Source organism: Hipposideros armiger, unplaced genomic scaffold, assembly GCF_001890085.2.
Source record: "Hipposideros armiger isolate ML-2016 unplaced genomic scaffold, ASM189008v1 scaffold_33, whole genome shotgun sequence".
Lineage (NCBI taxonomy): Eukaryota > Metazoa > Chordata > Mammalia > Chiroptera > Hipposideridae > Hipposideros > Hipposideros armiger.
This window is the reverse complement of record NW_017731383.1, coordinates 570,535-593,949: the sequence shown is the minus strand read 5'-3', so window position 1 is coordinate 593,949 and position 23,415 is coordinate 570,535. Positions and strand designations below refer to the sequence as shown.

The 23,415-nt window shown below is 54.8% G+C and overlaps 2 protein-coding genes across 11 annotated transcripts in view; one reads left to right on the top strand and one right to left on the bottom strand.

Annotated features, from left to right (window-relative positions):
• The window catches only part of CHLSN (cholesin), a 99,441-nt gene that overhangs the window by 23,426 nt on the left and 52,600 nt on the right, over nucleotides 1–23,415 (top strand). The window lies entirely within an intron of this gene.
• Nucleotides 7,626–23,415, bottom strand: part of GPER1 (G protein-coupled estrogen receptor 1) — a 19,612-nt gene continuing 3,822 nt past the window's right edge. The window contains exons 1-3 of one of the 4 annotated variants that reach the window (XM_019637509.1): nucleotides 11,871–12,206; nucleotides 11,501–11,605; nucleotides 7,626–9,933 (exon numbers count right to left, since the gene is read on the bottom strand). In XM_019637509.1, coding sequence (XP_019493054.1) covers nucleotides 8,536–9,657 — 1,122 coding nt within the window. In that variant the 5' untranslated portion in view covers nucleotides 9,658–9,933; nucleotides 11,501–11,605; nucleotides 11,871–12,206 and the 3' untranslated portion in view covers nucleotides 7,626–8,535. Of the gene's footprint in view, nucleotides 9,934–10,623; nucleotides 10,705–11,500; nucleotides 11,606–11,870; nucleotides 12,207–16,031; nucleotides 18,574–23,415 lie in introns of those variants that run through there. The other 3 variants (XM_019637511.1, XM_019637512.1, XM_019637513.1) reach the window with 3 other exon arrangements.

Sequence of the window (23,415 nt, the reverse complement as noted above, 5' to 3'; positions counted from 1 at the left end):
GTGTTGAGGGCAGCTGGCGGTGCCTCGGCAGGTGCCGCCCCTGGGCCGTGGCGCAGGCTTAGCTCTCGGCTGTCTTCTCTGTGTGCACTCCCTGTCCCCGCCATGTCCTGTGTCTTGGCCCTCAGAGCCACTGCCACCCGCTCTGACACTGTAGCCACAGCACAGACTTCCTCCTGCCCTCCAGACCTAAAGCCCATCACACAGTCTGCTTGAACTTGAACATGTGACAGTCGACTCCAAATCCCACTGTCCAGAACCCAAGCCCTTACTCTCCTGAGAGCCCCGTGGGGATGATGGCAGCACCACTGCTACGGTGGTTCAGGCAGAATCCTGCGTTTATTCTTTTTTTTTTTTTTTGTGGCCATACACACAACATAAAATTAGCCGTTTGAGCCATTTTAAAGTGTGCAGCTCACGGGCCTTAAGCACATTCACACTGATGTGCAGACGTCCCCACCATCGTCTCCAGAACTTTCCATCTTCCCAAACTGACACTCTGTCCCCATGAAACACTCACTCCCTGTCTCCCCTCCCCAGCCCCTGGCACCACCTTCTGCTTTCTGTCCCTGTGAATGTGACTCCTAGGCACCTCACAGATGTGGGATCACACAGTGTGTGTCCTTTTATCCTTGTGTTTATCCTTGGCCCCCCTTCTCACATTCCCTGGGACCCGGCCCATGAGGGGAACCACACCTGAATCCTCCTGCTTCTCAGCACCTGGCTGCCATCCTGGTCCGGCCCTCACCTGCGTCACTGGTGTCTCTGCTTCGGCCTCCCTCAAGTTGATTCTCGGGGCCGCGGCGGGCAGTCAGCCCTTGGGAAGGCGGTCACATCCTGTCCCGCAGATGTCCCACTCAGGACTCTCCAGTGGCTCCTCCTGGTTTCGTATCGATAATTACAGTTCAGATTCAGGCTCTTCACTTGCCCCTTCTTTATTGTGTCTGTGTCTCCTTCTGTAGCTGTTCTTCCTCCAGTCGAGGAAACTCCTCTGTTCCTAGTTTTCTGCGAGTTTTTGTCATGAATAGAAGTTGAGTTTTGTCAGGTCCTTTTCCCCTACCCGTTCGTTGTTCTGATCGTGACTTTTCTTCTTCAGCCCATTGTAGTGCTTCACGCTGACTGGTACTTGAATATTGAAGCAGCCTCGCACCCCTGGAATAAACCCCACGTGGTCATGGTGTGTAATAATTCCCATAGGAGCTGCGTTCTATTTGTCAATATTTTCTTGAAGATTTTTGCATCTAGATTCATGAGGGATGTTGGCCTGTAGTTTTCTCTTTTTTGTGCTGCCTTTGTCTGGTTTCAAATCAGGATAGTTAGTGTTAATTCTTCTGTAACTGTTTGGTAGAATTTGCCAGTGAAACCTCTGGGCCTGGGGATTTTAGGACTTTTTAAACTATGAATTCGATTTCCTTACTAGTTATGATGCTATTCAAAGTATCTGTTTTCTGTGTGCTGTGTGTTGTGAAGTCTGTGCTTTCTGAGGACTTGGTGTATTTCCTAAGTTTCTTTTTATAGCTTTATGTTCCATGCAGATATTTTCAACTCTGACTTTTGTTTCCGTCCATGTGGTGAGCACGGTTGGCTGTTTCACAGTCTGCATTTTATATTCCAGCACGAAGTCTGTGCAAGTGCTTCTGCGTCGGTTGTGTCGCTGCTTTATCCACGCTGCTGCGGCTCGCGCTGCTTCCTCGCCGCTGCCTCTGGACGATACTTAGGGGCGTTTCCGAGGCCAGGGATGGCTGTGGCCTCTCCAGAGAACCTGTGTTGGCTCCTGCCAGGTTTCTGGGGTGCAGCCTGTGAGGGCCAGCTCACATCCTGTCCGAGCTCATGGGCGCCCACAACGCCCCAAGCCTGTCTTCTTTCTGTCCCCCGTCTTGAGGCAGCCTTTTGCTCCTGAGCACAAGGGCGTCTGTGCGTGTGTGATGCACACATGTACTCAGAGGGCTGGGGTGACGGTGATCCGGGCGCAGCCCCAGAGTGCAGCTCTGTTGGGCTGCAGTGTGGACAGATGCCCTGAGGACATCAGTGGCTCTGGCACTCAGTCACTTACCTCCCCTATTTCGAGCTTCCTTCCAGAAATCGGTCTGGGAGTTCCCCCATCCTTTACGATTTCTATACTTTAAAGGTGCTGAATTTTACATAGGCTACCAGATCCAGCTGTTTCTGCTGTTGCCAGGGGTGGGTGGGTCAGAAGTAGAGTGACCTCAGTGGCTTCCTAACGGATTTGGGGAGTGCCCTGAAACCAGGTGGTGGCTGCTCTGGGGGAGGGAGTTCTGTATTGTGACTTTGAGGACCAGAAAGAACCTTCTGTGTTTTACTCCGCACGTCACCGGCCATTGTTTCTTGGAAGGAAACGGATGAAACTAAAAACCTGAGACAGTGGCCTGTGGACGTTTTCTTCATTTCTGGGCGATTTACATTTTTGAGTTAGCAAAGAAAAGGCCGTATTGTTTGCTAAGGACAGAATGTTCTGAGCAGGGCTCTGTCTGGGGCAGCAGTGTCCACTGTCTTCCTTGTGTGTTGCAGCAGTGTATTGTGACTTCTCCGAAGAGCTTGAGGCTCGGAGACCCGGGCCTCACCTGTATTCCAGGTGACGGCTCAGAGACACATTGAGGTTTGAGGATGAGCTGCCGGAGTCCGTGTAAGAAGCCCTGTTGTAGCTGCCGTGGGGACTACAGACGGACGCGGGCCGGACGCCCGGGGGGAAGTGGACCAGGAGGCGGAAGGTGGACGATCTGGGCAGTAGCTGTCCAGGCGGGGGAGGAACTGGTGGGAAAGGCTACTCCTCTGTCAGTGGGTGGGCCTATGGGCCTGTTGGGAAGCCGGCCCTGGGAGGGGCGGGCATGTTGCCGTATCTAATAATGACAGGACTCCTGCCAGGACTCCCTACGGCTGATTTGCTGTGATAAGTTTTAGACCCAGTCCACTCCCTATACAGGCTTAGAATCCCACTCAGGTTTGGCCTCTTTTGTTCTGTGTTCCTTTGGCTTTTAAAACCCTTGTTTCCAGGCGTGCTCCCCCACCCACTGGACAATGGCAGAAATCAGATCAGCTCAGAGCCGCTGATGCTTTTCTGGGCGTGTGACAGCGAATGCTGCAGGCCTGTTCACAGCTCGCCCCCGCTGAGTGGTCTGTGTGTCGGCTTGGGGACCCGCCGTCATGGGACGCCCCAAGCCTTTCACAGGACTCTCCCAGGCCCGGTGTCCCTGTCTCAGTGCGTCTGGAGCGACACCCGGTATCAAAGGGCCCACCCAGTGCTGATGGATGGGGTGCCCTACCCCCCTGGGACCCTCCCACTGCAGGCTTGTGGGCGGTGCCTGTGGGCCAGGTGGGCTACAGCACTCAGATGGCTTTGCACTGGAGGCGGTGGGTGCACAGAAGCTGGGATGTGGTGGGCGGCTCCCTCCCCACTTCCTTTTTCTGCTTCTGCTGGAGAGCTCGGTAGTTGACTCCCCACCCGCCCAAACTGGGAAGGCAAGGAGCTAATTAAATCTGCAAACAAGCCCCAGTGCTGGCCTCCGGGAAGGCGCTGGCTCGCTTGGCAGATATTTCTCAGCTGATCAGTCAGCTCATGAGGCGAAAGCTTTCCTTCCCCGCCTCAGTCGGTGAGCACAGAAGGGAAGAGGCAGCCGGAGACCTCAGCGGTCCTGACGGCTCACCCACCTGAGTGGAGGACCTGAGTGGAGGGCTGGGGACATCTGTGCGTCTGCTGCTTGCAGCCAACCAGCATGTTTCATCACCTTTGAGTCTGTGACGTTTTCCAGGAAGTGCTTTATCCCAAACATAAAATAAATAGTAAAAAAGTGATACAAGAATGGCTTGAATAATAAAGCCTGTTTTCTGCCCAGTGAGAGTGTCCTGCAACAGGACAGAGCCCGCAAGGTGGCAGCTCACCCATTCTGTCCTGCACTGGTGCCTTCTGCCCGTGTCCCACTGATGCCTGGACCGTTGGCGAGGTGAGCAGCGCCCGCCGGGCGGCCGTGCAGGTCTCCTCAGGCCCTGACAAAAGTGCCAGCGGCTGGAGCTGGGCTTTGTGGCTTTATGAGCCTCTGGTTCACGATTTAGTGAATTCAGCTATAATTTTCATGAAAGCTTTTTCCCTCTCTTTTCAATTTAAAAGCATATTAAAAGACACCTCAGATCATTAGTTTCTACTGTGGAAAAGAAAATAAAGCTTGAATTTCTGGGCAGTAAGTAAAAAGAGAAAACTGATTAGAAGATTTTTAATAACTGTTGAAAGGTGGGTTCTGGGACTCCAGCCAGCTTAGACCTCTCCATTTTCAGGGGGCGTGGCTGCTGGTGACCTGCTGGCAGAGGGAGGGCCACCACCTCTCAGTGGGAAGGAACCAGTGAGCCTGTCACACGGTGGCACCTACTTCAAAGGTGGTGTTTTGCATCCAAGTAAGGGAGGCCAACTGTAGGAAAAAATGTGCCTAAGTGATTTCTTTTTAAACAACAGCTTTATTGAGATATAATTTACCATAAATTCATCCTTTTAAAGTGTGTACTTCAGTGCTTTTTAGTACATCCACAGCTGTAGAGCCATCAGTATCTAATTTTAGAGTTTCTTCACCCCCACACACCCTGTGCCGCCAGCAGTCGCTGCCTGGTCTCCCTCCCAGCCCCTGGGAACCACGCACAGCCTGCTTCCTGTCTCTGTGGACCTGCCAGCCTGGGCGTCTTGCAAACGTGGAGCCACGCGCTGGGGTCCTCCTCTGTTGGCTTCTTCACCGAGCGTCACGTCCTCAGGGCTCAGCCGTGGCGCGGCGTGTGTCGGCGTGTCAGTCCTTATGGCCGAGTCACAGTCCACTGTGTGACCAGACCACACCTTGTTCACCCCTTTTCTGTTGAGCTCACGTTCCACCCTTCTGTGTGCACCCCCTTCCCCCCCAAACACTGCAGTGTACTTCTCTAGACGAGAGCCTTAGTTCCCACAACCTCAGGACCGTTGCCGGTCACAGGAGCGAGCGGTGACATGGCCCAAAGTACCCGCCTAGCGTGTTTTCTCAAGCAGGTCACCCTGTCGTGGGCCACACAGTGCAGTCCGTTCAGGAGTACGTCTCTGAACCGTCCCCTGATCTGGAGCCGTTCTTCGTCTCTTATCACTTTGACGTTTGGCTGGATCCCAGCTCCCTGTCCCCACTTAGGATTTTCCCATGCTCCCCCAAGCAGATTCAGGTTGCGATCCCAGATGAGGAGTGGGCACGTGGTGCCCTCCTCGTGGGGCTCGGTCCAGGGCCGTCCCCCCCTGGGCTGTGTGGTTACTGTCTCCCCTGCATGAAAGCTGGAGGAGGGGAGCGAGGCTCTGCAGCGTCTGCTCCTTGTCAGTGTCCCGGGGGGCGTGCACGCGGCCCCTGCCTGTCCCCGCTTCCCTGGGACAGTTGCAGAAGGACAACTTCCCGCCAGCCCCCGCCGGTCACTCTGCTGTGGCCGGCACCCCCCCACTTGTTTCTTCATTCCTGTACGTTGTCTGCTGTGTTTTGTTTATTTCATTGTTTATTTACATCTGTTTGCACTGGAATGGACTCAGAGATTTTTGTTTTACAATAGTTTATAATTATTTACTCTTCCCAATTCTCTTACTGCCCAAACTGCCCTAGATTTGGCCAGTGGGGACCCATCAGGTGCATCCCTGTGTCTTTCTTATGGGACCCTGTCATTTTCTTTAAGTTTTTCTTACTTGGATTCAAACGGATGCCTACAGCTCCCCTGCTCCCATGGGGTCTCCTGCTGGCCCTCGCCCACGTTTGCACCTCGTGTCTGCACTGTAAGGGCACCAGCATGGATGTTTCACAATCCACATGAAACAGCTCAGAAGCGCCTCGCCCACCACACGCAGGAAAGCTGGTTGAAAGGTTCGTATGAATCCTCTCCCCGCCCTCCTTCTAAGACAGAAGGTCTGTACACAGGCAAGCTTTTAACATCCAAACGCTTCCACTCCTCACCGAGTGGGGACACGTGGTCTTGGAAGGGGGAGGGCTGTGTCACCCCATAATCAAGAATTAATTAGTAAGCATGAGGAAAAGTACAGAATCATATTTGGTGCTCACTCCAGTATGTGGTCTCTACGTGGTTTGCTTTCACCTGTGAGAACCAGGAGTCGCCAAGGGCTGTGCAGGGAAGGACCTGGACTCTGCAGTTGGAGACGGCGCCTTCTTGGCCACGCCACTGCCATTTAAGGTTCCCCGCAGCTGATGACTCTTAGGGCATCAGTTTCTTTATCTGAGTGACAGGACAACGTGGCCCTTCGCATTGGAAGCATCCAGGACGAGGCCTTGTTCTCTAAGACATTGCCTGTCTCCCCAACCCTCCCCTGTGAGAGCTGCAAGTGAACCGTCATGGCCTCTCCTCGCTGCATCTTCTCAGGGCGTCTCTCCATCACCTCTCTTCAAGCTGGATCAGAGTGGTGAAGCCCTTGTGTGGAGCTAGATGCTCGAGGCGAGCTCCAGTCTGTGCCTACGTCCTGTGACGCAGTGGCCAACGCTGACCTCCAAAGGGGGACTCAGAAGCCAACACTCATGTTGTAAGACATCCCGTTGGGGTCTGCAGGCCGCAGTGCTTGGGTGCGGCCGCCTGCTCTGACAGGGCCCTGTGCCAACGGCAGAATGCGTCGGGGAGCAGAGGAAAGGATGAGGGGAAGCATCGGAGGCCCTGTCGCATCGTTCAGAAAGCGAGCGGTATAAACGGGGCCTTTGTGCTGTGTGAGGACTGGCGGCTGACAGGAGGGTCTGCAGAGGCCGAGGGGAGGCTGTCGGCCTGGGGTCTTGCTCGGGCTCCTCCACACCTCACGGTCACCTCGTGGGAGGGAGGTGTCCTTGCCCCACGGCGCTCCCCATGGCCCTGGACCTGTGGGTGTGGGCTGTCCTGGGAGAGGTCTCTCAGTGCTTTCTCCTGCACTTGGACTTGGGGTGTTTGAAAGTGAGTCTGAGCCACTGGAGACGGCACTTCTGCAGTTTGGGGAATACAGATGCTTGCTTGGGACAAATCCTTTCCTGGAGATTTGCACACAGAAAGAGCTGTTAAAACTGAAAGTGGCCCATTCCCAGACAGGAAGCCCTGCCTGTGTGAGGACCCTTGAGGGCCGCTCAGGGCGGAGGCCCTGTTCCAGCTGCGCCTCTGGGAGGTGGCCCCGAGCAGTGCGGGTGGGGCACGGGGATGGGAGCCCCCAGCTTGCCGCTGAGTCAGTGCTCTGAGCCACTGCAGACACCATGGTTCGCACTGACAACCAGAGCCTTCTAGAAAAGCGAGGGCATGTGGCCCGTTTGCAGCAGGAGTTCTCTCTAGTCCGCAGAGGTGTCAGGCTCCCTGGAGGTGCCAGGTTGCTGGATGTACTTGTTGGCCTCATAAGAGTTCTCTTAGTGAGTGAGCGAGGCTTGCTGGGCTTCCCCCTTTGTGAGGAAGACATGATTCTGCTGCCACGGCTCCGAGAGGCCTCCCCCCACGAGGGAGCTGCTTAGTGCATCTAGAACAGCGGTTCTCAACCTGTGGGTTGCGACCCCTTTGGGGGTCGAACGACCCTTTCACAGGGGTCGCCTAAGACCATCGGAAAACAAAAAGATATTTACATTACGATTCATAACAGTAGCAAAATTACAGTTATAGAGTAGCAACGAAAATAATTTATGGTTGGGGGTCACCACAACATGAGGAACTGTATTAAGGGGTCGCGGCATTAGGAAGGTTGAGAACCGCTGATCTAGAAGGACTGGCACAGCTGTATTTTATTGACTAAGGCTGAATGTTGCCAGCAGTCATTAGCTGTTCCTTCTTGACATTTTGGTCGTCACTGTTCCCACTGTTACTTCTGTGGATGCCACCTTTACCACCTGCCACCCCACTGCCCTGCCCTCTCAGCCTCACGCCACACTAACGGGGGGGCAGAGACTGTTGGAAACAAGCACAGTGTGTCGGCCGGCATCCCGGAGCGGGCAGTGGGCCTGTCCCTGGGGCAGAGCCTTCACGGCTCAGGCGGCCCGAGCATACAGGTGTGACTCACCAGGTGTGGGAGAGGTGACGGGTGCTCGGTGTGCACGAGGAGCACGTCCTTGCCGCTGTAACTCACGGTGGCTTGCCAGCGTGCTGGCAGGTTGTGACCCACGGCCACGGGGGTGAGCCACGACGTCTGGTTCATGTCACATGGCATATCCTACCTCCAGACTCCAGTTCTCCCCAGGACGGCAGCTCTTCCTTGACACTAAGGTGCTCCATCCAGGTGGCCCCTGCGTTTTCCTTTTCTTGGCCAACATCAGAAATGTCTCCTGCCGTGAAACAGCCTGTGCAGAGAGGACAGGAGAGGCATGCTGGTTCCCAGGCCCCTCCTGGTCAGTCCATGACCTGTGGTCGCCACCATGGGTGTGTGGCCACAGCTCTGTGTAGGAGCAGAGTGGGATCGTGGCGGCTGGTGGGGGTGCCTGAGAGCCCCCAGCAGGACAGCAGTGCACATCCGGGAGAGGCTAGGGCAGTGCTGTGGCCTGGCCCTTTGTCCCTGGTGCCCAGGGCCAGTGCCGTGAGTCTCTGCTGGTGCAGCTCAGGCATCTACACTGCACCGCTGAACTTCACCTCTGACTGTTCGGTGCTGTCTGGGATGGCTGCCTTCAGGGCAGCGTGGCAGAAGCGACTCAGAGCTGACATGTTCGTCTTCTGCTCGAGGTATAGCCGCAGTTTGTCCCTGAAGGTCTCCCCGAGAAAGCTGTAGATGAGGGGGTTCAGGCAGCTGTTGGAGAAGGCCGCCAGGTTGACGATGTGGCCAGTGAGGGGGTAGGCATGACGGAAGGACTGTTGGCAGGGCGTAGCTCCCGGCTGCGTGCGCTGCAGGAGGTGGACGCTGATGAGGACGTTCTCGGGCAGCCAGCAGACGAAGAAGACGAGCACCACGGCCAAGATCATCCGCAGGGCTTTCTGTCTCCGGGGGCGCAGGCCGCGGTGCCGATGGTGCCGGTGGGCCTTGACCAGCACCCGGACGATGAGTGAGTAGCAGAGGCCGATGATGGCGAAGGGGACCACAAAGCCCAGGGTGACCTCCAGCCACTGGATCTCCTTGACGTCTGCGAAGCAGAAGCAGACGTCCCCGCCGTGCTGCAGGTGCACGGCAGTGAAGGGCACCAGGGTCACCGACAGCGAGGCCATCCAGATGAGGCCGCAGCTGAGCCTGGCGTGGCGCTTGGTGCGCAGCGGGCCGCAGCGCAGGGCCCTGGCCAGGGCCAGGTAGCGGTCGAAGCTCATCCACGTGAGGAAGAAGACGCTGCTGTACATGTTCACCTGCAGGAAGAGTGACATGAAGGTGCAGAGCGCGGCCATGTCGTAGTAGCGCTCGTGCAGGTTGAACACCTCGATCAGCGAGTCGGCCACCAGCGTGAGGTCGGCCGCCGCCAGGTTCACGAAGTACAGGTCGGGCACCGTCATCTTGTCCCAAAAGCTGATGTTCACCACCAGGATCAGCACGTTGCCCACGAAGCCGATGGGGAAGAGGAAGATGGTGTAGAGGCAGGACAGGAAGAGACCGACTGCGTACTGCTGGCGCTCCGAGAGCCCGACCGTCTGGTTCGCCAGGGTGGCGCCACTCAGCGCCTGGCACAGCTCGAGGGCCACGGGGGTGCCGTTGCAGGCGCCGGCGCTCAGCTCCATGCCAAAGACGGGCGCCCGAGGAGTCACGGCCATGTCTCCACAGAGGGCTGTGCTCAGGGCTTGCCGCAAGGCTCACAGCAGTGCCTTCTGGATGACACACCCATCTTTAGAAGGAAAGGCGCTGCTGCCCTCTGAAGGGAGCCGGGCATCTGTAAAAGCGGGGCCGGCACCAGCAGCCCCTGCGCACGGTCTGGGTTTACTTTGCACGAAGCTGAGCTGAGGCTGAGGTCCCTGGTGCCTGCACCGCCAGTCCTCTGTGCCAGCTCGGCTGCGTGTTCCCGCTGCCGGCTGCTTCTGCCTGCGGGGCACCTGGGAGAGACAGAGGAGGAGGGTTAGTCGGCAGTGTGAGTCTGCAGGGCTGTCCGCCGAGGCCACGCCAGTAGGTGGTGCAGCCAGAGCTGGAGGCTTAGCATCTTGGCCACACAGTGGTCGCTGGGCTGGGGCACAAGAATGAAGTGGAGGAAGCTCCCGTCTCCTCCCTGTGGGACCCCAGAGCCGCCGAGTCTAAGTGGGGACCGGCCAGTGAGTCATCCTCATGCCCTCGGAGGCCGTGTCTTTTTTAATAGTTGATAGCAGCCTTTTGAAGTAATGTGGGGACTGGGTTTGGAGATCATAGGAAAACTACTGTTTGTCAGGAGAGGAAATAGAAGTTATTCCAGCAGCTGTTGGAAAGAGAAATACAGGAAGGGAAAAACCCAGCTTTTCTGAAAGACAGTGGATCCAGAACTCTGTGAAACTGGAGCAGAATCTTTTCTCATAATAAAATGATAAAAGAAATCCTAGCACTAAGTTTGGATGCCAAAAATGAAACTTATTCATATTATGGAACGAAAAGAAAAAGTGGTAATTGCTTTAGGAAATAATACTGAAGTTTTATTTAGTGTTGTGACAAACTTACTAAAAAACCTAATATATTTTTGTAATGCTGTTTGTCACCTAGAAAGCGGGTGAGGAAAACCTTTCGACTTGCTTCCGCCTGGGCCAGCACGGGCTGCTCACCTGCGACGTGGGCTCCTGGGCCTGTGCTGTGTTCCCCTGGACATTCTCTGTGGCTCCGCTCGGCACTTTGGGCAGTGCCTTCAGTATCTAGGTCGTCTCAGCTGGGGAGGGGGTGCTCCTGGCACCGTGGACATCCTGTGGTAACAGGACGACCCCACCCCAGGGAGGGACCCAGCCCAATGGCAGCAGCGCCGAGATTGACAAACCCGGAGTAAACCCCAGTGGTCACTTTAAAATGGATTTGAATTGTTTTTCTTCTGTGTCTTTGTTTTACCCCATGAGATCATTAGGATTCATTTTTGAAGTGTTACTGAGACCAGACTAGACTAATTTTGAGCTGTTGCTTGAAAATACTGCTTCAACAGAAGAAGAGAAATGATAAGGATTAATCACGGCCATGGTGTCAGTTATTTGAGTGTCCTGTGCCCACTGCTTAGCTGGGGGGACAGGCTGGATTCCAGCAGTGCCCTGTTTAATGCCTCTGTACTCCATTTCTTAGCAAAAACTGCTCAGACTCTGCAATGCTGGAAGGTTTTAGAGTGCATTGCAGTGGAAAACTGAGAGGTGAGTGGGGCCCGCTACAGGCACCTGTAATTGCTAAGACGGACCGCATGGGGAACCTTAGCCGGGCCCTTCCCTTGGTTCCCGTGTCGATGGGCCCACTCCTTGGCGAGCACTGTTAATGGTCTAACTCAATATGAAATCTGCTGACGGCGTCCTCAGAAAATGGACTCGGAATGTGTAAGTAGAAAGATGAGCGTTGAGCAGTTTCTTAGTGTTTTGTTTCAGATTTCCGCTGGTCGTCCCAATCATGAGAAATGGCACATTTCTGACAGAGGTAGGAGGCCTGTGTGTTTGTAAAGGAAAGTTAACCCACCTGTGACTTCCTGGGTTGGGCACGCGTTTTCGTTGGAAGAGCGACTGAAGGGCTGTGCTTTAAGTCAGAACAGGGTAGTCCTACGTCCTTGGAGGCAGACAGGTCCTTTTTGAACAAAAGGTGACAGAATACTGGATAATAGTATTTTTGGCACACGCTAGGAAGAGAGCCCGCATGCAGAGCCCCGCTTTCTCCAGGCACACTGAGACCATTAACAGCAAAGCCTGGGTTTCCCCCAAGTGGGGCCTGGCTCTGCCTGGCGTCTGGGGAGCCTCGTGTGCCTCTCCCCAGAGGCTGCCCAGTCTGCCCACACCTCCATCCAGCCCTCCACCTGGGTGCCCACCAAAGGTGGAGCCCAAGACAGACCCACCTGTGGCACCGCTGGCAGCCTGACTTGGTGTGGCTTCTGAGCAGACCCACTTCCTGCCCTCAGCCTCTCCAGCTCCATCGCAGAAGCAATGACCAGCCTGTCATTGTCACTGACGGCCCTGGCCTGTGGTGCAGCAGCCAGCAGGGTTTATAGGCTTCCCAGGGCCGCCCATTCTGCTCTGGACCGGCAGGCAGCCTCCTCAGAAGCCCGGCCGTTAACCATTTTTTTGCTGGCCGTTTTTCTCTCACGCTGTGGCAATGAGCTCAGCCCCACTAAACGTTTCTATGGGTTTCCAGTTTAACTGCTTTTCTTCACCCACGGATACAATTTTTTTCAGGTTTGAAGGGATTGTAAATAGGTCTTGTTTATCCTTTAGATAATAATCTGTCATCATGTGTTGAAACTTAAATATTCTTGCTTGTTTCAGCATCTGGCTGGCTTTAAAACTAAACACCATATTTCCTAAGCTCAGAGAGTAGCATGTGAGTTATACACTGGAAATTTAACCTAGATATTTCATAAAGACATTCGCAGAAAGAAAATTAAACCCAAGAAATAGCAGGTTTGGGCAAATAAATTAGGAGTCAGTCATTCATCCTTCAACATTAGTGGCATCTCCGCTCTCCACTTCCCTTTGCTCCTGAATCCACGTGCACCTGTCCTGCAGGTGTTGCTGACAGACCCAGGAGGCCCCCTCCCAACCACGTAACACATCGTTTTCAACCCCCCCACCCCCGCCCCACTGCCTGCCCAGAGCGGTCCATTGGGATAAACTTCACCCCGATTCCCCGGTGCTCCCCGGTGCCCCACCGTCCTGTGTTTAGTGCTGCAGCCAAGTGCCCCCCCCCGCCCCCTGCTGGTGGCTGGTTTTACCACTGGCCTGGAGAAGGGCTGGCAGAGCTGTGCTGGGGGGGTCCCATGTCCCCAGATGGGTGCGGTGCAGGGCTGCAGAGGTGAGTGCAGGCTACCCACGCCAAGGTGTGTGGTTTTACAAGTGCTGCCTTTGAATTGCTGTCATGCTTTCCTCTTGGTGTCTTTTTCCCTTTTTGAGTTTTTGAGGCTGTAGGGTTGAACCCTGAGTGGTCTTTTGCATTACCGGATATGAATAAAGTGAGGTTCTGCTCTGGACCCCACGTATGCCCTTTCCAGAGGACAGAGGCCGTTCACAGGCCCGAAGCCAAGCCGCTGGTGGGGCAAGCTGGTCAGGCACGTGGGGCACCCCGATTCCGTGAGCCCCAGGCACCTTGAATGGGTGCCTGTAAGCTTCCCAGTTTTGTAATGAGCCTATTGCTAATGAGCTTGGCGGCATTCTGAATGATAATAATTTACCATTTTCCAGACACATGTTTTGGGAAACATATTTTTCAACAGAGAAACCTGAATTATATTTTTTATGGAAAAACACTAACATTCAGGGTTTGTTTCAGCTTTAGAATCCAGCCATATTCTTAGGTGTTAGTTAGCTTCTTAAACAATTGAGTGACATGATAGCATAAATGAGGATGATTTGATTTTAGATGTATTTCTGGCAGTGGCAAGCTCAAGATGATTTCAGCACCAAAAATGCCTGAGCCACCATTTTGAAAGAGATGAGTCATGAGAAAGTACTACTTCCTCCTCAGCTAAATAAATAAATAAAATAAAACCCAAACCTTGAAATAGCCAAACATATCACTTAAAAATAGCCACTCGTGGGCCGGCCGAGTGGCTCAGTTGGTTAAGGGCTTGCTCAAGAGTGTGAGCTCTGAGCAATAGCTGTTCTATTCCCGGCCCAAGCTGAGCTGCCAACAGGTGGCAGGATGGCTCAGCTAAAAAAAAAAAAAAAAGCCACTCGCAACTCGCATTTCCGTTGCTGTCTCCAGCGAGCACCCCACCACTGCAGCTTTTCATTTTCTGCTGAATTTGCTTTGGGGCGGATGGTCCTGTGGTTGGTTCAGGTTTTGTGCTTATGGCTTAGAATCAGCTGCATTGGGGCTGCCAGGTCTTGGGGTCACCATCTCATTAGAGCACTGGGTGGTTAAGTAACTTGTCAGTCCGCGCATGACTAGTTAGTGTAGGGACAGGACCCTGATTTTAGGAATTTCAGTCCGCCGAACCCCAGTCATTATTCGCGTGAGCGCAGATGGATGGCGCATACCAGGTTCTGTCCAGGGAGAGACCATCCCGTTCCAGGGGTGTTTATGGGTAGAGCGTTCTGAAATGCCAGGCTAGTTGTGGAGGACCTCGGTCACCAGCCACTGGTTGGCCGCTCACAGCAGATCTTGGTAGCTCACGCCGGCGGCCAGCCACTCACTGTAGCTCACAGCAGCCCACTGCAGCCCTACTGCAGCCTACGCTGTCGCCGATGACTCACAGCAGCCCAGCTCCAGGTCGAGCTGTTGTTCACCATCTTAGCTGTAGAGGGCAGTGTCAGCGGTCCATATGAGATCTGAACTGGGGCCCTGCGCTCAGAGCTGGCATCCCAAGCCAACTCCTAACCAGCACGTCACTCGGCCCGTTTTCTAGTAGGCATTCCTAGGATTCAAGGATCCTCCCATGCTAGCAAGCCACACTTCTCCGAGTTGTCTTGGTTCTCTGTTGGCTCCAGAGCTTTCTGGTGGCTCTGTCCTTGAAAAGCACCTGTTCTGTGTGTCCAGTCTGTCACAGGGTGATGGGTAACTGGGTCAGAGTCACGGGGTCCCCCAGGGCCAGTGGCTGGGCTCCCCGCCCACCCATTCCCAGCAGCAGGGCCTTTTTTCATGCCTCCAGTGTTGGGCTTTTGCTTAAAGAAAGGACCTCCCCTACTGCCAAAAAGAAAACATGTGAGGACCTCCAGTTTCCATTATTGGGGTTGGTTTCTAAAGTATTTCTTCTGCTGAAATATTTACAAACTCAGTGGGATTGAATTCTCCAGACTCACCTTGTATATTTGCTGCCCAGTCCGAGGACCAGCCATTTCCCCAGGGAACCCCGTGTGCACATGAACTTTCAATCACCTTGTTTACTTTTGAAATTAGCAAGCTGTGGGCATCTGTCATTGTGTTTTTACACATTAATTTAGGTCCTTTCACTTCTGGCCACGCATAAGTAATGAAAGGGAACTTGTACTCCTGCTGTAAACCATTAAAAACCAGCTGAAACATTACACAACAGTTTTCACACACTGGGACCATAGGTGGTGCAGGACTTTCACATGAGAGACGGGTCAGCGTGGGGACTGTGTGCCACCGGGCCTATCCCAGCAGCACAGGAGGATCTGCCAGGGGGAGGGGCAGTGATGGGTTTTCTGGGGGACGATGGGGCTTCTGGGGGATAATGGGGCTTCTGGGGGACGATGGGGCTTCTGGGGAACGATGGGGCTTCTGGGGGACAATGGTGCTTCTGGGGGATGATGGGCTTTCTGGGGGATGATGGGGCTTCTGGGGGACGATGGGCTTTCTGGGGGACAGTGGGGCTTCTGGGGGACGATGGGCTTTCTGGGGGGTGATGGGGCTTCTGGGGGATGATGGGCTTTCTGGGGGACAGTGGGGCTTCTGGGGGACGATGGGCTTTCTGGGGGACGATGGGCTTTCTGGGGGCCAAGGCAGCTGCACTGGCAGGGCACAGAACTGGAGAGGAGGGAGCATGGTGACAAAGTGCTCACAGGGCGTGAAGATGCACCCGGCCAGCCGGCAGGAGCACAGCAGCCCCAGAGCTCCGGAGGACTGGCAGACAGGTGTTCCACACGCACCAGACAGACCCGACAGACCACAGGATGCCGCTGAACATCTATGACAACAAGTAGAGACCCCGGAACAGGGCACCTGAGTATTCAGGCTGCTCAAGACCTGACCACAAAGCTTAACAACAACCCTCAGAAGAATCGTGCTGACCTGTACAAGTACTGAGGTGCCCTTCAAAAAATGACAGCAAAGTTCAACACTGAACTCGGAACATTTCCAACGTCCAGCAGCTAATGAAAATACTGAACCACACAAAGCAGCCGCCTTGCCACTCGGCCTGAGGCCACTTGTCTGTGCTGACGGTGCCCGCGGAAGACAGTGTTGCTCTCCGCACAGCCCACTTTGTCATCCGTGCGTCCGTCCTCTCTCCCCACGTGGGCGTGCCGTAAGCAGACTGCGCCCTGTCATGTATCTCTCAGTAAAGGTTTTATCAATATGTGAGAAGACGAAGTAGAAGGGGAGTTTTTTTGACAGCATTTAATATTTTAATGGTATATTAGAGAAGCTATTTAAATGTATAAGATCCAAATCGTTATTCTTCCAAAAAAGAATATAAACATATAAACATGGAAACGATAAACTCACAAAGGCATTTTTTGTTCTTTAGTTTTCAGATTAACATTAAAGTATTCATTAAAATAGATCATCCAGACAACGGAGTATTATTCAGCTAAAAAGAAATGAGCCATCAGCCATGAAAAGACACAGAGGAAGCGTCAACACATGTTACTAAGTGGAAGAAGCCAATGTGAAAAGCTACACACTGTGTTAGCCCAGCTGTGTGATGTTCTGGGAAAGACCAAACCATCGGGACAGGACCAGATCAGGGCTTGTGGGTTGGGGCCAGGGGAGAAGATGGAGCGCAGAGGTTTTAGGGCTGTAGGTAGTCTGTATGATATAATGGTGGGGACATGTCATCATACATTTGTCTGAACCCATCGAAGTACAGCAAGAGTGACCCGAATGTAAGCTGCAGACTCTGGGTGACAGTGACGTGACAGTGCAGGTTCATCGAATGTAACAAATGCACCATCTGGTGGGGATGTTGGTAATAATGGGGAGGCTGTGTGTGTAGTGGGGGATGGGAAATCGCTACATTCCTCTTAATTTTATGGCGAACCTAAAAATGCTCTTGAAAAGTGGTCGTAGTAAAAAAAAAAAATTGAAAATTCAATCAATAGGATAGGTTCCACAAATCCTAGAGAGCCCTTTCCTTGGCATGTCTCTTCTCTATTCAACCAAGAAAATCTTAAAATAAATCCAGGTAGAATGATGCGTGTACATTCTGGAGTAAGATCAATTACTGTACCTTGTACCGTTATGTTTCATGTGTTCCTAGCTTTTCTGCAAATCATGTCAAATAGAACAGATGGCGCTTTGGGAACAGCTTTTCACTGCCCTCCCCGGAGCGCCTGGCGATGGGCACGCGGCCCGCCAGGTCACAGGAGCAGGGTGGGCTGTCGCAGGGCTCGTGCCTGCCATCCTGGTAGTGTGCGTAAGGCTGTGCGTGGCTCTCGGACCTCAGTGAGGATGATAAACTTGTTCGTTCTTGGCAAGATTCACATGGTAGCTGAAGACTAAGCAACTACGACCACTTAGGACCGGATCTTAAAGTTACTTGAATCATGCCTTTCTCTCCTGGTTCCTTCTTGGTTGTTTGGTTGGGGTAGAGCTAGAGAGAGATGCCAGCCAGCGGGCAGACCAAGCCGGAGCCTCCTCATGTGCCGCGCATTCCCGCCTGCTCCACCTGGGAGTGGTGGCTTCTCCCATGTCCACCCGCCCGTCACTTGTGGGCATCCTTTAGTGTGTTGGTTTGGGCCAAGGCCTCGTGTGTAAGTTGAGTCGAGTGCCAGAAAGCTGGTATGTAACACATGTCTTCCAGTCCTGTCCCCCACACCGGCACACTGAGTTTCAGCAAACTCGTAGTGTTCCCCAACTGCCAGGAAGGACCCTCACCTGCCAGTCCTGCCCATTTCTGGTGGGCAGGGCTCAGACCTCGCTCCCTACTCGCTGGAAGGAGAAGCTGCCGCTGGCCTCCCTCCTCTCCTGCACCTTCGGGAGAGACGCCCTGGAAGGGCCAGCAGTGCCAGCCTGCACGGCTTGTGGAGGAAGAGGGTCACCAAGGAGTTCACGCAGCTCTCCCCAAACAGGACCAGCTCTGCGAGGCTCAGACGGAGCTCATCCCTGGGCGAGCCGATGTCCCCCAGCAGCTTCAGCCGGGCCCGCTGCAGGAGTGTGATGTTGTAGGGGAGTCGGCAGGCGAATGTGGTCAGGGCAACGGCCACCACTGCTGGGTGAGCAGAGCCTGCGTCCCTCTGGGGTGGAGCTGCCGGCCGGGCCCGCTGGACGGCCAGCAGGGTGAGGAATGCCAGCTCCAGGATGAGCGCAAGTCCGCAGCCCAGGCAGACCTTGACGATTTCATACTCAGGCCAGGCAGTCAGCGGGTCCAGCTGGCACAGAGTGGGTCTGTGCAGCTCTCCGGACGTGCCCAGCAGGGCCACCACTCCCAGGGAGCTGCAGAGGGCACAGCCCCCAAGGGCGACCAGGCCCAGCACAAGTCCGGGGGCCCCCTTGGTGGCCATGCACAGACAGAACGAGGGACCCTGCAGCAGGAACACAAAGAGCATGGCCAGCTGCACGTACTGGGCATTGAAGTAGCAGACGTTGGACAGAAAGGAGAGGATAGCACAGCCCAGGTGGGTTGTGTCCAGGTAGTCTGGCCGGCTGGCGGCGGTGAGTGAGAGCAGCGTCACCAGCACATTGGTGACAGTGAGGTCTGAGAGGAATGCATCCAGGTGCCCCAGCCTGGCGCGGCCCCGGATGAAGGTGGTCAAGTTGAACAGCCCGGTCACCAAGCTCACTGGGACGAGCAGAGCCATGTAGACCTGCACACACCTGGAGATGATGTCCTGGGAGGCGATGACGTCTTCCAGCGCCGTGGAGACGCGGCTCGGGTACCGGACCCAGGACATGTTGCGGGAGCTCATCCCAGCAGCGCCGGCCTGGAACGGAAGCACACGCCCTGCAGTTACCGAGGGTCTCTGGCCAGGCAGCTGGCTCTGCGGGGGGTCCCTGCCTCGCCTCTCTGGACCCTCCCTCCACTTGCTCACCCCACACCCCACAGACCTGATTCCTCAGCCCGTGATGTGTTCCTGCCGCCCACTCGAGCATGAGCACCAGGGCCTTCACCCCACTTTGCCCCACCCCAGAGGGGTTAAGTGAGGGATTTGTGGGGACTGGAGCTCTAGGACCCGGATACTGAGCCCACGCAGTGCGTCCTGCTTATCTCAGCCAGGGCCTCTGCCCTCGTGCAGGGGATGGCCAGAATCCGTGTTGCTCAGAGGCTGGGCAGAGTCGAGTTTGCATGAGTTGTTGGCTTTTGGACCCAGAGAAGTTCTGACTGGTCCTGGCCGTGGGGGACCCTACTTTTCAGGGACCCACGGGCCTTGGATGCACCCTGTGGGTTGCGATGCCTCCTCCCCTTTTATCTGCCACTTGTTTGATTGCAGTCAAGCTGTCAAGAGCAAAGTTGGGGCTTTGAATAACAGCCCTGACAGGCTCAAAGCCTTCCTAAGCTCATCTTTTGTCACGGAAGTAATTTTGTTTCCATATAAATGCCCCCTCCTCCTAAAATTTAACTAGATAGCAGGTGAGGCTGGGAGATAGCATCACTATTTATTCAAAGGAGACTGAAAGCAATAAAATTGGAAACTTAGTTTTAACAGGGCACTCCAAGGTGGGTCTGTCTGTACAGCCAGCTTTCATTTTCTCTGTAGGAGCATCTGTGTGTGTGTGTGCGTGTGTGCGTGCGTGTGTGCATGTGTATGTGTGTGTGAAAGCACATCCTTGCTTTGGGCCAGGCTGGCAGTCACAGTGTGACCACAGATTGCAAACGTAATTCGGAAGTAGAGAGCCAAAGTGATTGGCCTCCCTTCCCAGCGTGTGACACGAGAGCTCGCTACATGTCACCCAGACGTGGCATCAGGAAGCGCGTCTGTGATGCACACAGCCGTCTGGCACGTGGGCCTCTGCACACGCAGGTTTGCTGTCCTTCTCCTCTCGTACACGGGAAGCAGCATGAGCGGAGCCAGGCAGCCATCCAGAGCGGCTGCCTTGCTCATCCTGTTCCTTGAACCTTCGGGCTGGGCCAGACACGACTGTTTCATAAACAGCTGTGTGTCACGGGCATGATCGAGGACACCCTGATCACAGCACTGAAAGTGACCCCCTTCTGTCTCAGGATGGCGTCAGTAAACAGTCGTGTGCAGCCGAGAGCAGCTTAGCTCGTCAGCTCCTTCCAGTGGAAATTCTTTCTTCCTTTCATGTAACTATTCCTTCCCGTTTTCTCATGAAAACCATCGCTTCCTTCCTGTCATTGGGACCCTGTTTGGGCTTCCGCCAGAATCTGTGCTCCTGCATCGCGATTCTGTGATCCTGAATGAATGCTTTGCCTCTTGAACTGGGCTCGTGTTTTTAGATTGACGATCTCACACACACGTGCTGTTTATACGTGCACTTTTGCATCTGATGGCTGTGTGGTAAACTGAGGCACTGTATAAATGCTGGGCGCATAAATAGCTCTCCCCCTGCCCTCCCCTGTACAAACACCGCTCTCCGTCCTGCAGGCCTGAGGACGCGATTTGTACCCAGATGTTCTCCAGGTATGTGCCTGGCTTTCTCGCTCTGAGAGACACAGGGAGTTGTGATGTTTTCCATCTGCCAGCGCTGAAGGTGATGAGTGAATCCCGGACACTCAGTGACATCGAAATTAAGAATAGTGACTGGGCCGAGAGGAAGCGATTTGGAATATTCATTTAATTAGGGCAAATTGGACAGACGCTTTTGTGCATGTTGCCACAGGTCAGTCCTGGCGTCCGGTCTCTGCAGCCCGCACTTCCTGGGGCGTTCGTTGTCAGGGGCCACCCCTGCTTGTGGCAGGAGGACACGTGCGTCCCAGCCTGGCCTGAGAGCAGGTCCTGGACTCCGGCCCGGTGGAAAAGCTTGTTGACTGCTTCTTGCTGCTTTCTGTGCTTTTCTCCCAAGGCAAGGGGCCTCCGGGGGTGAAGGAGCTCCAGCTTTATGACGCCCTTGTCCTCCCCGGTGGTGACAGGCCACCAGTGGTGTTCCTGCGCTGACACTGCTTGCTGCACATGGGCCACCTAAACTCGCAGGCCTCAGCTGCCCGCTGTGTTCAGCAGGCACCGGAACAACCACCTGCCAGCTTGGGGACATACTGAAGGCCACAAAGGCCTCGTACGGCACCCTCGCCCAGGCCGACGGTGTGGGCCGTGCCCTCTGCTCACCTCTGCCTGCCGCCCTGCCCCAGTCTCGTGTGTCTCGGGCTTTTGATCTTTTTGCCTCAGGGCTGTGTGAGCGAAGGTTCGCGGCCTCCAGTGCTGTACAGACCCAGGCAGGACCCCCTTCCTGCACCTCCTGTGCTTCCGATTCAGGCCCAGGAGCGCAATGTCCTGGCCGGTGAGACCTGAGTCTGGGTGAGGCCCATCTGATGGAGACTTGGTGGGCTCGCTCGTCTGCCCACTTCCAGGTCCCAGGGGCACCGAGCCTGCTCCCAGCAGTGTGCCCCGGGCACACACTCCTTACTGGGCCCGCCCTGCTGTGGCCTCACCCACGCCCTGTCTCACAGTCGGAACAGACCACATCCTGCCAGGTGCTTGGTCAACCATGTTGTCTGCCGTGCTGGACCGACCACCTCTCTCCTCACCGCCACTGTCAGATTTTATTTGGAAGATAATATAACAACACATGGAAGACATTTTCTTATGAAATTGTCCACAATTCCGGCTTTTCCACTCACCCGTTCCCAGCTCTCTTATATCCTGGGCTTTTCTTTGGCCTTGACAGTCTCCCCCTCCATCCCCTCAAAAGAGAGATAGGGTGGGGGGTGGGCAGAGAAGAGGTTGCAGTGGGCTCTCACGAGTCAGGCCTGGCTGACACACTGCCACCGCTTCTGAGTGCTTCCCAGGTGCCAGGCACTGCTGGGAGTGCTTTCTGTATAGTAACGCGCTTGAGCCTTACAGCTTCCACACGAGGTGGGCACAGGTAGAATCCCACCTTACAACTGAGGCAGCTCATCACAGTGACGAGTGTTTGCTCAGTCACACAGCAGCACCTGAAGGCGTCGAGATGTAAGCCGGGGCGGTTTGGCCCCAGAACGTTTTACATGCACACGCTGCCCAAGTTACTCTTCGGGCGTGTGCTGCAAGCGCGTCCAGTCACGTAACCACCACCACACACACAGCACAGAAAGGCTCCCTCCCCCACGCTGCTTTGTGCTGGTCCTTGGTGGTCAGCCCCCCCCCCCCCCAGTCCCTGGCACCCACTGACCGTGTTCTGTTCCTGTACCTGATGCTTGCGGAATGTCGCGTGAACAGAGCCCATGTGCACCGAGACTCAGCGTGATGTGTGTGGGTCAGTGTCATTGCTGTATTGCTAACTAGCATCGGGCTGCATGGAGACACAGCTTGCTTACCCGGTCCCCGTTTAAGTGACATTGGGGTTATTTCCAGGTTTGGGCCATTATGCATAAAGTTGCTTTAAATATTTGCACACAGGTTTTTATGTAAATTTTCTTTTTTATGAGCGAATACCTAAGAGTGAGATTGCTGGTTCTTACACTGAGTGTGTGTTTCACTTGATGTGAAGCTGCAGTGTTTCCCACATGGCTTTGCATTCCCGCCAGACCAGCCCCTTTAACTCCTGTGATGTAGCTCCAGCGAAAGCAGGGGTTCTCACCTGAGGCTGGGGATTCCCCGGGAAGAGGGACTGACCCTCCAGGGCAGACCCCGTGGCTTGTCTGCTGCCAATTTCAAGCCAAGAACAGGGACTTCTGGGGTCCTTCCTTGAACCACACAGAAGGGTCCCCTGGGAGCTCCCCAAGGCCAAAGCCTTGAGAATTTTCTGCTTTTTATAGCAGCTCTTGGCCACAGCTCCTTAAATAGCCTTTCAGAACGGCTCTAGGAACCGTGGGCCCCACCTTACCCAGGATTGCTTCCCCAGAGTTAGAAAGTGGGGACGTGAGAGCAGCCTTTTCGGGGGATGGAGAGCGGTGTTTCCCGGAGGACCCGGGGGAAGGTTGGGGAGGAGGGCTGGTGCATGGCGAATGCCAGTTTCCTGCAGGCATAGGTTGTCCCCCCTCCTTGCCAGCCCCCCTGCCTGCCCGGGGTCCCTCCACAGCCCCCGGGACCCAGGCCTCGCTCCTCTGGGCCTTTCTCATGGCAGCTGCCCTCCCTTTCGCTAGTCACTGCCTGTTACAGACCTGTATTTACATGGTTGAGTTTTCTATCCAGGGGGAGTTGTGCTAATTCCACTTAGCACTTTGGTTATTAAGTGTTTTCCATGCTGCAGTTTTACTGTCATCTAATGGGTGAGTAATTACCATAGTGCTGTGACAATAATTTACTAACCGTTCCCCTACGCGTGACCGCAGGAAGCCTCACAACTTGTTTTTCTGTGTAAAAAGAGGGTGAACCTGTGAGGTCAGGAGGCTGCCAGGTGATTCTGCATTGTCCTCAGCTTGCTGGATGGGGTGAGGCCCCCTGTGAGCACATTGTCACCTGATGCTGTGTGGCTTCACATTCGGGTCTTAGGTCTTTTGAGAGCTGTCGCTCTCGGCTCCACCATCCAAAGGTCCTCAGCACACAGCTCTGGCTGTGGGTGCCTGCCCACCACAAGCCCTAACATTGTTGGTGCGAGAGTGGTGACCACATGAAGCGCTATACACGAAGCTGGCAGCGGGAAGGTGGCCAGTGGGGAGTGCCAGCTCCCTGGCACGGGAGTGGCCTCAGAGGACCCGGCCTGCCCTCCCCCCCCCAAGCCGGCTCCTC